The sequence below is a fragment of the Nerophis ophidion genome, linkage group LG14 (assembly GCF_033978795.1).
Source record: "Nerophis ophidion isolate RoL-2023_Sa linkage group LG14, RoL_Noph_v1.0, whole genome shotgun sequence".
Lineage (NCBI taxonomy): Eukaryota > Metazoa > Chordata > Actinopteri > Syngnathiformes > Syngnathidae > Nerophis > Nerophis ophidion.
In genome coordinates this window covers 36,761,768-36,775,015 of record NC_084624.1, presented here as the reverse complement: position 1 = coordinate 36,775,015, position 13,248 = coordinate 36,761,768, and the positions used below count along the sequence as shown (strand labels likewise).

Below are 13,248 nucleotides of genomic sequence, written 5' to 3'. Positions count from 1 at the left end.
TTCTTATCGCTCACAATTTGCCCAAAACACATGACTTGACTATTAACCAAATATTAGTGATATTGTTATTATAAGCGCTAATTCAGACAAGCTATTTATAGCAGCGCCGTGACCACTAGCTTGTGTGGTTATGATGACATCATCGAGTGGTAAGCTGTTTCCTCGCATCTTTGCTTGTGGACGTATATTGTAGATCATACATCATGCCTCTCACCTGGATAGTAAAAGGATGAGGATGTATTCCGACAAACTGTTACACTTTGACAGCCAATTTAAACCAGGGAATGGTGAGACAGACATGAAAAGACACTTGGTTCTACTGCTTCTTTGCTTTGCGCTGATTAGAATAGAATAGAATAGAATGAATAGAATAGAAAGTACTTTATTGATGTCTGGGTTGGCTCATAATCAAAATGACTCATAATCCTTGATTATGAGTCATTTTCCATCTTAATGGGAATATAACTATATTCTATCAGTCGGCATCCTACAGACAGCAGAGATTGTAGAGTAAGTGATAAATTACCGCCTCATCCTGTCAACGTGGTGACCTCACTTTCTCTCCACAGTGAGCTCATTAAGGCAGCAGATGGAGGACAGATCTCCCTGGATTGGTTTGATAACGATGACAGCCTCGCTCATCCCGACCCGGCATCCAGACCCACAATCCTCCTCCTCCCCGGCCTGACCGGCACCAGTCGAGAATCCTACATCCTGCACATGGTCCAGCAGAGCCGGGACTTGGGCTATAGGTGGGTGGTCTTGGCCTCATTTCACCCCTCCTGGCACTTTTACAGAAATACACAACTACATGTAAAGTAGGTCTCAAATGAATAATAATATAAATAATGGACATACAGTTGTTAATTTATTCCTCTCACGGTTGAAGTCCTTGTTACATATTGTTACAGACTCTACCTTTGTTCATTTGTTGAACAGTTAGTTTGTGTTCTGGACAATTTCACACACATTTATTAAAAACAGGCATACTTGCCAACCCTCCCGGAATTTTCAGGAGACTCCCGAAATTCAGCGCCTCTCCCGAAAACCCCCCGGAAGAAATTTTCTCCCGGAAATCTCCCGAAATTCCCCCTCCAGCTCCATGCGGACATGAGTGGGGACAGCCTGTTTTTACGCCCGCTTTCCTGCTATATAAACAGCTTGCCTGCCCAATCACGTTACAACATCTACGGATTTTTTATAAAAAACTGCACACACAAGGAGACGAAGCAGAAGAACGAGGAAGTTACAGCCATGGCGACGCCGTCTGTAATAGAGTGATTCTATGTTGTGCGTTGCCATCTCCTGGTGAATGTTGGCTATAGCGTTATGGGGTTGCTTTTTGATTGGCCAACGATTTACGTGGTGTTGTGCACCTGACGGCAAGTGGCTCTCGCCAGTACGGCACGCAAATGGCAGAACAAAGGTTACTCAAATAGTGAAAGGTAAGTGTTGTTGTTTTTTCTTTAATAACCAGCAAGCACAGTACAGTTAGTAGAACAACTGTTTTTATTACTGTGTATTTGATAGGTGGCGTCTGAAATTCAACTATTTATTTTATTTATATATATAATAAAATAAATATAAATAGCTAGAATTCATTGAAAGTCAAGTATTTCATACGTATATGTATATTTATATATATGAAATATATATGAAATACTGGAGTTGGTGAATTATACTCGTCCCCTCTTAACCACGCCCCCACCCAAACCACGCCCCTAACTACGCCTCCTCCCCACTCCCGACCACTCCCATCCCCCACAAAATTGTCGATTGGGTAAATAAGCGCTATAAGCAGGGCCTTTACAAGCAAGCTTTGTCAGGCTTGGACTTGGATTTGGTTGACTCCTTCGATGCAGAGGGATTACAGGACGAGCCAGGCGAGAATTCAGGTACATAATGTTTTAATTTTACTCAAAATACCAAAAGGCAAAACAAAAAGCACGCTCGATGGCGGATAATAATCAATGCTAAAACTTTGAACAAAAACAGCACAATGGCAATACAATATCCAAAACAAACAAAAGATACCATCAAAAACATAATTTCCATCAAAAACTTACTGCGACAAAAAACGAGAGGCATAAACAGCAAGGTGCGTGGCAGGGGATCAATGAGCAGCAAAGGTCGTAGAATATAATGATAGTTAATGTTCCCAGACTGATGGACAGAAAGAAAATAACTTAAGTAGTGGCTGTGATAATTAGGAACAGGGGCGGGACTGAGGGCAGGGGCGTGACAGGGAGGGCAAGGTGAAAATCAATGAGTTGTCATGGTAACAAAAACAAACCAGGAAGTGAAAAAACGGAACAAGAGTCCAGAAAACAAAACAAAACATGATCAAACATAAAAACAGATTTACAGGCGTGACAAGCTTCTGCAAAAGTGAGCCCCGATGAATAATTTTTTTACCATTTTTATAGTAAAAGTGCAAACAAGTCCATTGGCTGAAAGAGTCCATGGACAACAAGTTTTCACGAGGGTGCATGGGGCCAGTTCAAGTTGCTGGCACAGCCGCTCTACCAACCGAGAAACGCCGCCATAATAATAAAAGTTTCCCTATATGACAGGACTGCTGGTGTTTCAAGAAATCTGCTTCAATAAGTTCTGAACTGGTTGCTCGGGGCGGTCTGATTGGCCATATTTGACCCCCGGCCCCCCAGTTGAACACCCCTGCCCTAAAGTCATCATACATTGGTGTATTTTTGGGGGCTATTGGGGTTATTCCAGGTGACTAGCATGAATAGAGTGGGCTGAGCGTTGTGTCAAGAGCTGCACAAATTACACTGAGAGGCAGCTTTTCTCCCTTCGCCCGCCCCACTCTCCCTCTTTTTCTTCCAGTTTGGCATTTTCGTGTTTTTTTTATTTCTGCTTCTCATTTGGAACGAGAAGTCAGCATCTTGCGCCCCTTACCCCTGAGTCCGTGCAGCTCAATGACCTGCAGCTTACTTCGCCACCGTGAGCTTTGCAGCTAAGCACAGAGCAGCTTCCAAGTTCATGCTGCAGTATTTTTTTTTAGCCCCCCCTCCCCCCTTTTGCTGTAGTCCACAAAGACCCGCCCTGCTGCCTGCTGAGTTCCACTTATTGTTGGGCCTTCAGATAATAAGTGACGAGCTAAGGGATCCTGAGGCTACACGTGTACTGCACAAGCAAAAAATCTTATCATGTTTTAGAGGCAAACAGCATTTCTTTTAGTAAGTGACTCTTGACCTTTCCTTACAAGCAGATTGGTCCCGTTGATAAAGCATATAACAGCAAAAAGTAAAAAAAGTTAAATAGAAAATTACATCAAAACCAAAATAATACTAAAAATAAATGTACTCAATTAAATATTTATCAATCAATCAATCAATGATTATTTATATAGCCCTAAACCACTAAAAAATGTGATTGAATAGAATACTATGTAGATTCAAAAATCAAATTAACAGAAGTCTTAGTAACCTAAAATTAATGAAAACCAAAAAATACAGCACGGACAAAATCATGAAAATGAGAAAAAATGCAATGTAAATGTAATCAGAGTATGTACATAAAATATTTGCAGGCAATGCAATATTTGTGATTAACTTAAGGACTTATTTATAAACTTTTGCTGTTACAGTTCTTGATAATATATACAAATAATAATAATAAAACAATTATACACACACATATATATATATATATATATATATATATATATATATATATATATATATATATATATATATATATATATATGTCTTGATTGGATTATCCAGAGAATAGTGCTCGATACCGTGGTAGAGCGCAATATGTAGGTGTGGGAAAAATCACAAGACTACTTCATCTCTACAGAACTGTTTCATGAGGGGTTCCCTCAATCATCAGGAGATTTTTTTTTCTTTTCATCTCCTGATGATTGAGGGAACCCCTCATGAAACAGTTCTGTAGAGATGAAGTAGTCTTGTGATTTTTCCCACACCTACATATATATATATATATATATATATATATATATATATATATATATATATATATATATATATATATATATATATATATATATAGCCATAGTTTGCTTGTATTTCTTCCCCTCCATTTATTTGCTTTCTTTTGTAATTCAAGTTATCATTACATACAGTATATGTTTTTTTTGCATTTAAAACAATTGTATTGTTGATAATAGAGGTAATTATTATTATTATTATTATTATTGATTATCCATCATGCTATTTCTATTGGTATTTGTACTCCATTTCTCCATTTGTAGTGCAATACTGTTCATTAACATTTCTATAGTATTAATATTTACATCATTAACTGCTTCTTTGCTATCATTTTTCTTATCATATTTGTACATATCCTATTTGCTGATGTGGTTGTTGTTGTTTTTGTTGTTTGGTTACCCTCTTCTCCCCACAATTTCCCCCTTTTTCTTCCTTTTATTCTTCTTTTAAAGCCCTCCTGCTACGGTGCGGCTATGCCAAATATTAATATAAATCAATTAAATAAAGTCAAATACAAATAAGGCAATATGATTTGACTGAGTGGCTGGGCAGGACAAAAAAAAATAATTCATTTGAATAACTAACACTGTAGTCAACGCAGTTATTGTAGTTAACTTACACTGTTACACTTCATAATACAATATTTAAACATTTTGAAAAACTAAATTTAGAAATAATGTTTGGTAAAAACACAAACAAATGAATAATGACAAGGTACTTTATTAAGAATTTCTTTAAAAATATTAACATAGATAGATCCATACTTTTTCATGAACCTAAAAGTAACCCTACAAAAAATACATCATTTCAAAACCATGGACCTAAAACAAAATGGAAAATGTAACAGTTACATTGAAAACCAAATTATTTTAAAACAGAATTTTAAAACTAACCCAACACGATGTGTCCGCTTTTCTTAAAAATAATGACAATAATAACAAGATGTTAAATTTATTGAACTCTCCAGTAATTATATTGAACTCCCAAGCTAATTGGGACAGGTTTACCTTTTTTTGGTTCAAGTTATCTATCATCCAGTGCCATAGTGAATTGTATGACCTATTTGTGTATTTCAGAGCGGTGGTCTTCAACAACAGAGGAGTGTCGGGGGAAACTCTGCTGGTAAGACTCTAAAATTGTGCAAAGTGTATAAATTTCAACATACTCTAATGCAATTTGACAAAGATTATAACAGGAATAAATGAGACTTTTCATTTTCAATTAAGGATTTGAATACAAATTAGTTTTCTACCACATATGGCGATATTCGCTGACGTCACAGGGCAGAAAATGTCACAGGACAGAGCAAATTCCAAACGACTCGTTTGGAGGAAGTAGGAATGGAAGGCAAGATTGTTTTATAAATATCTTTGCATGCCTCCACGTTTTGAAATTAATTTGAAATGAGGATATTTATAAAACAATCTTGCATCCCTTCATACGTCCTCCAAACGAGCCTTTTGTGACGTTTTCCAATTGGTGACGTCATCAGATACAGTCGTGGTCAAAAGTTTACATACACTTGTGTGACGGGTCTCCAGCCGACCTCGTGTGGGTTGCAGTGCTGATCGATACAGGACGCATCATGACAGGTTTGTCTTGAGTTTATTATTTCAGTAAACATACTGTCTTGGAAGTCGGCCGCGCCACTTTCTAGCGCGCTGACTCTTCCTCCTTGTCGCGGCTCACCTTTCGGTGCACGGTGGTTGCGTTTGCTGCCGGGGCTCATCTTGTTTGGGGTCGCTCTCGTGGTCTTCGTTGTCGGGTGGTTCCTCTCCTACTTCTGCCACGATTGCTCCTCTCTCTCCCCTTTTATGCTGCAGCAGAAGATGCAGGGATTGAGCACAGGTGTGTTGTGTACGCACCTGACTCTGATGGCTGTAGTATCGCTCCAGCCTTGCCCTGCCTCTCCGCTCTGCTGCATGCTCCGCCTTCTGGCCGCCATCTTGAGCAGGACCATCGTTTGCCCTGGCCCGCTGTCGGCTCGTCGGCTCCGCCTCTCCACAAATTGTTAAGAACATAATGTCATGGCTGTCTTGATTTTCCAGTAACTTTTACAACTCTTATTTTTTTGCGATAGAGTGACTGCACCACATACTTTTTGGTCACAAAACATTCATGAATTTTGACTCTTTTATTTATTTATTATGGGTCTACTGAAAATGTGACCAAATCTGCTGATTTAAAAGTATACATACAGCAATGTTAATATTTGGTCACATGTCCCTTGGCAAAATTCACTGCATTAAGGCGCTTTTTGTAGCCATCCACAAGCTTCTGGCAAGCTTCTGGTCTAATTTTTGACCACTCCTCTTGACAAAATTGGTGCAGTTCGGCTAAATTTGTTGTTCTTTTGACATGGACATGTTTCTTCAACATTGTCCACACGTTTAAGTCAGGACTTTAGGAAGGCCGTTCCAAAACCTTAATTGTGGCCTGATTTAGCCATTCCTTTACCACTTTTAACGTGTGTGGGGTCATTTTCCTGATGGAACACCTAACTGCGCCCAAGACCTGACCTCCGGGCTGATGATTTTAAGTTGTCCTGAAGAATTTGGAAGTAATCCTCCTTTTTATTGTCCTATTTACTGTCTGTAAAGCACCAGTTCCATTGGCAGCAAAACAGGCCCAGAGCATAATACTACCACCACTATACGGTAGGGTTGGGTATCGTTTGAATTCGAACGATTCCGATTCCGATTCCGATTTTTTGTTTCGATTCTGATTCCTGACGATTCCCGATTCCGATTCTTCTTGTAATGTGTTTGCCAGGTAGTCCCTGGAAGGTGGTATGTATTTTGGGTTGAGAGTTTTCACCATATCCCTGCAAACATAAACAAACATGCAATGTTGCTGTTACTGTTTAGCCCAGTATCAATTAGCTTAGCTCTAACGTTATTGCTTAATTAACCTAAATGTCGGCGATTCCACCTCTGAAAAGGGATGCAGTCTTTTGACTATGTGTGCAGTGACCTTTCTGTGGCACTCTTCCGTCTGTGGCACCGACATCTTCCCCGTTGCCGCTACGGTGAACGGAGTACCCTCAGCACATCGCGGAGCCTGGCTAGCAGGTTGTAAATAGTCAATGAAAAAATACGCGGACTAATTTGTTAGCTGCCTCAACGTTGGCACAAAACACATTATTTATTGCATATATATTGTTTTACTTACCGGATTCGGACTGCAGTGCAGTCACCGAGGTGCCAGGCTGGGCGTCGGAGCCGGAGCCAGAGCCAGAGGAAGAGGCAGAGGAGGACGGTCCCCACAGCGCGTCTAAGACGGGACACGCATTTATTTGTACTCCATGAACTCGGAGGTGCTTCATCATGTTTGATGTGCACCCTCCTAAGCACGAAACAGTCCTGTCGCACGTGTTACATTTCGCCGATATTTAATTTTTTTTAGTAAAATAAAGCCACACTTTCGACCGCCGACGCCCGCTATCCATGCTTGACTGACTCGCTCGGCTACATAGGCTCGGTTATGCTAACACTTCCGGCGGTGGGCGCTTCTTCGTTGGTGTTCAGCCACTTATTCTTTTTTTCCGGTCGGCGGACTGGGTATCGAAACTAGGAATCGAAATTTAAACTTTTGAACGATTCCGGAAGAATCGGAAAGTTAGTCCCGGTTCCAATCGATACTCGATACTCGATACCCAACCCTACTATACTGTAGGATTGTGTTCCTGGGATTAAAGTCCTGATATTTTCTCCTCCAATCATATTGCTGGGTATTGTGGCCAAACAGCTCAATTTTTGTTTAATCCGACCACAGAACTTTCCTCCAAAAGGTCTTATCTTTGTCCATGTGATGTCAGATGAAACAAAAATCCTCCGCTGTTGCCATTTCTTATACAAATTAGCGTATAGTTCTCACTTGTAACTGTCTGTAGACTCGTTATGTAAGCGCTAAAAACTACAACATGGCTGATGGGAAGAATATGCTGTCGAAGTGGAGGCACGTAATAAAGGCCACCCGCAAAATGCCGCATCCTGAAAAGACGGTCAGAAAGCATCTTGAAAACGGTTTGTAAAACATAATCTATGCAACAGTCCGACCAAAAAACCACCATGACATGTTATGTAGACCACAAGGAAGTGTTTTAAATGTAGAAAAAAAATCATAACTTTTAATCACATAACATTTGGCAGTGATACGAAAGAAAAGAAGAAAAAAAAAACTAGAAAGGAGGTAACAAAGTGCTCCTTTTGCAAGCAAACTGACTCAGCTCCAGTTTGCAGGCCAAATAGGAACAATGTCATGTGACGCACCCGCACGTGTTGCTCGGGCACTAAGATTACGTGTGGGGCAGATTTAATCATGTATTTTAATGCCCATGCTTAAGAAATGTGAGCTGGCTGACCACGGCCGCATTTCTAACACCTGGTTGAATCAGTCCTCTCACACCAGCGTATATTTAGCCAACAGAATATGGCTGCTACTGCATGCACCTCTGATATGGCTGCTAGTTCATGCACCTCTTCAGGTTCACACAGTCAACGTTGTTGCATTGCAGAGCACTTTGTTTCCTCAGTGCGATAACAAATGTAACACAGAAGGTAGGGGTCGCGCATGTTGAGGTTTTCGCCAGGCTTAATCCGCACTAGTGTTATCTTGGCACAATGTCAAGTAGCAGGGTCAACGGGGGTGCAGAGTTTGGTCTGACAATTGTGCCTCATTCAGTGCTGACGATTTAGCTCGTAGCTTGTTTTCTGTGTGTCGTGCTTGTTAGCGGGAACATTGTGCATTGTTTAAGCAGGCCAGGCTTTAGAATGGAGCCCACTATGTAGTTAGCTCAATGCATTAGAAGCCAACGCCTATGAGGCCTTGTTCAGCATTACTTTTAAAAGTCTCATATTATAGTACCCACTTATGTGGGCCAACCCGCAAGTGTCCACTTAAAGGGGAACATTATCACAATTTCAGAAGGGTTAAAACCAATTAAAATCATTTCCCAGTGGCTTATTTTATTTTTCAAAGTTTTTTTCTAAATTTTACCCATCATGGAATATCCCGGGCTTCACGGTGGCAGAGGGGTTAGTGCGTCTGCCTCACAATACGAAGTTCCTGCAGTCCTGGGTTCAAATCCAGGCTCGGGATCTTCCTGTGTGGAGTTTGCATGTTCTCCCCGTGAATGCGTGGGTTCCCTCCGGGTACTCCGGCTTCCTCCCACTTCCAAAGACATGCACCTGGGGATAGGTTGATTGGCAACACTAAAATAGCCCTAGTGTGTGAATGTGAGTGTGAATGTTGTCTGTCTATCTGTGTTGGCCCTGCGATGAGGTGGCGACTTGTCCAGGGTGTACCCCGCCTTCCGCCCGATTGTAGCTGAGATAGGCGCCAGCGCCCCCCGCGACCCCGAAAGGGAATAAGCGGTAGAAAATGGATGGATGGATGGATGGATGGAATATCCCGAAAAAAGGCTTTAAAGTCAATCAATCAATCAATGTTTATTTATATAGCCCTAAATCACAAATGTCTCAAAGGACTGTACAAACCACTACGACTACGACATCCTCAGAAGAACCCACATAAGAGCAAGGAAAACTCACACCCAGTGGGACGCCAGTGACAATGATGACTATGAGAAACCTTGGAGAGGACCTCAAATGTGGGCAACCCCCCCGCCCCCTCTAGGGGACCGAAAGCAATGGATCTCGAGCGGGTCTAACATGATACTGTGAAAGTTCAATCCATAGTGGCTCCAACACAGCCGCGAGAGTTCAGTTCAAAGCGGATCCAAGACAGCAGTGAGAGTCCCGTCCACAGCAAACCATCCCAACCGGAGGTGGATCAGCAGCGTAGAGATGTCCCCAACCGATACACAGGCGAGTGGTCCATCCTGGGTCCCGACTCTGGACAGCCAGTACTTCATCCATGGTCATCGGACCGGACCCCCTCCACAAGGGAGGGGGGGGACAAAGGAGAAAAAGAAAAGAAGAGAAGCGGCAGATCAACTGGTCTAAAAAGGAGGTCTATTTAAAGGCTAGAGTATACAAATGAGTTTTAAGGTGAGACTTAAATGCTTCTACTGAGGTGGCATCTCGAACTGTTACCGGGAGGGCATTCCAGAGTACTGGAGCCCGAACGGAAAACGCTCTATAGCCCGCAGACTTTTTTTGGGCTTTAGGAATCACTAATAAGCCGGAGTCTTTTGAAAGCAGATTTCTTGCCGGGACATATGGTACAATACAATCGGCAAGATAGGATGGAGCTAGACTGTGTAGTGCCTGATTTTTGCTATCTGTGAGGCCACCGTCCATTTTCCTGTGACGTCATCCAGTGATGCCAATACGGATAGCACAGCAAGATATAGCGACATTAGCTCTGATTCAGACTCGGATTTCAGCGGTTTAAGCGATTCAACAGATTACGCATGTATTGAAACGGATGGTTGGAGTATGGAGGCAGATAGCGAAAACGAAATTGAATCAGAAACTGAAGCTATTGAGCGAATAGCTATTGACGCTATTCGGCCATGTAGGTGGGTTTATTTTTCCCCTCCGCGTTCATATCTCACAGTGTTTGTTGCATTTTTGTTGCGTTTCTCTTGATTGTAAAATATGTCGATGGAAAGGGGGTGTGACATTCATATGTTGTCAATATTCAGTGTTTTATCGTTCATAGTTAATATTGTTCCCACATTTTTTTATTTTCATGTAAAATTCCATTCCGTTTATGGCAGTCTGTCATAACGTTTTTAGCATTCAATCAGACATTATTGGGAGATGTTGTATTAGTGTTCCTAAAAATCAGATATACCGGCCCCCCAGACACATTTTTTTCTCTAAATTTGGCCCCCAGAGTCAAAATAATTGCCCAGGCCTGCACTAGATAGAACCTGCGTACCACAGTTTGAGAATCACTGTTTTTGTAGACGCAGTGACAATGTATTTCCTGGTCAGTGGCTGCTTGTTGCTCGGCAGATTTCATAAGGCGCCAATAGCCAGTATATGCAAGCCAGGCCCACAAACATTTACAGTGGGGAAAAAAAGTATTTAGTCAGCCACCGATTGTGCAAGTTCTCCCACTTAAAATGATGACAGAGGTCTGTAATTTTCATCATAGGTACACTTCAACTGTGAGAGACAGAATGTGAAAAAAAATCCAGGAATTCACATTGTAGGAATTTTAAAGAATTTATTTGTAAATTATGGTGGAAAATAACTACTTAGTCAACCATTCAAAGCTCTCATTGATGGAAGGAGGTTTTGGCTCAAAGTCTCACGATACATGGCCCCATTCATTCTTTCCTTAACACGGATCAATCGTCCTGTCCCCTTAGCAGAAAAACAACCCCAAAGCATGATATTTCCACCCCATGCTTCACAGTAGGTATGGTGTTCTTGGGATGCAACTCAGTATTTTTCTTCCTCCAAACACGACGAGTTGAGTTTATACCAAAATGGATACATGGATGATTCAGCAGAGGATTGGGAGAATGTCATGTGGTCAGATGAAACCAAAATAGAACTTTTTGGTATGAACTCAACTCGTCGTGTTTGGAGGAAGAAGAATACTGAGTTGCATCCCAGGAACACCACACCTACTGTGAAGCATGGGAGTAGAAACATCATGCTTTGGGGTTGTTTTTCTGCTAAGGGGACAGGACGATTGATTTGTGTTAAGGAAAGAATGAATGGGGCCATGTATCGTGAGATTTTGAGCCAAAACCTCCTTCCATCAGTGAGAGCTTTGAATGGTTGACCAAACACTTATTTTCCACCATAATTTACAAATAAATTCTTTAAAATTCCTACAATGTGAATTCCTGGATTTTTTTCCACATTCTGTCTCTCACAGTTGAAGTGTACCTATGATGAAAATTACAGACCTCTGTCATCATTTTAAGTGGGAGAACTTGCACAATCAGTGGCTGACTAAATACTTTTTTGCCCCACTGTAACTCTGTATTCACTAGGAAATGCTCTACATCCTCATCTACAAAGAACATTTGAATGAACAAGAAATCGCCCTGTTATGCAAAATAAAAATTCTCTCTCAGGAATTTATTATGAATATTACTTATAACAACTGTCTTACTAATAATGTTGCAGGCATTAAAATTGCTCCTGTATGATATCTTTCAATGTTTGCATACTGTTCCAGACGCCACGGACCTATTGCGCCGCCAACACCGAGGACCTGGAGACTGTTATCGAGCACATCCACCGTACATATGAGGTCGCGTCCATCATGGCGGCGGGTGTGTCCATGGGCGGGTAATGAAGCCACTTGTGTCATTCGCAGACCCCCCCCCCCCGAATATGACTGAAAGCGGCGCGAGGAGGCCTCCCCCCTGCGGGCTTAAAAGAGATTAACACTAATACTTTGATACGGCCCGTCATAACAACATCCACTGTCGATAGACAGCGCAAACAGAGATCACTCACGTTTATGAATCTAACTTGCCTTTATCCACATCCACAATGTACAACTCCCTTATTAATAATTTTTACGACTTGACCAGCATGTACCCCGCCTTTCGCCTGAATGCAGCTGGAATAGGCTCCAGCAACCACCCCTTGTCCCCGAAAGGGACAAGCGGTAGAAGATGGATGGATGGTTTGACTCTCATAACAAATAAAGCAGTTCTGCTTAACATGCTTACCTTGCTAACTGTTGCGGCCCACTTGGATTAATGACACAAGATACAGAGAGCTTCGACTGGTGCATCTTCAATTCTCTCCTCCTTTTCTCCTCACAATTTTGACACCGTGAAAACTATGAAGATGGACAGAAAATACAAATGCCATTGTACCATATTTCCACAAACGATGCATAAATCCATACTATCCAACCCTCCCGATTTCCCGGGGAAACTCATGAATTTCAGTGCCTCTCCAGAAAACCTCCCGGGGCAACATTTCTCCCGAATCTCTCCTGATTTCCACCTGGACAACAATATTGGGGGCGAGCCTTCTTTTTGTAAAGACATTTTTAGAATGAAGTTCATGAATCCAGATGGATCTCTATTACAATCCCCAAAGAGGGCACTTTAAGTTGATGATTACTTCTATGTGTAGAAATCTTTATTTATAATTTAATCACTTGTTAATTTTTTAACACGTTTTTAGTTATTTTTATATCTTTTTTTCCAAATAGTTCAAGAAAGACCACTACAAATGAGCAATAATTAGCATTGTTAAACAATTTAATAAATCAGAAACTGATGACATAGTGCTGTATTTTACTTCTTTATCTCTTTTTTTCAACCAAAAATGCTTTGCTCTGATTAGGGGGTACTTGAATTAAAAAAATGTTCACAGGGGGT

The 13,248-nt window shown here is 41.3% G+C and overlaps 1 protein-coding gene across 1 annotated transcript in view; it reads left to right on the top strand.

Annotated features, from left to right (window-relative positions):
- Nucleotides 1-13,248, top strand: part of abhd3 (abhydrolase domain containing 3, phospholipase) — a 37,083-nt gene that overhangs the window by 18,496 nt on the left and 5,339 nt on the right. The window contains exons 3-5 of the mRNA XM_061920565.1: nt 570-752; nt 5,051-5,096; nt 12,084-12,196. Coding sequence (XP_061776549.1) covers nt 570-752; nt 5,051-5,096; nt 12,084-12,196 — 342 coding nt within the window. The remainder of the gene's footprint in view (nt 1-569; nt 753-5,050; nt 5,097-12,083; nt 12,197-13,248) is intronic.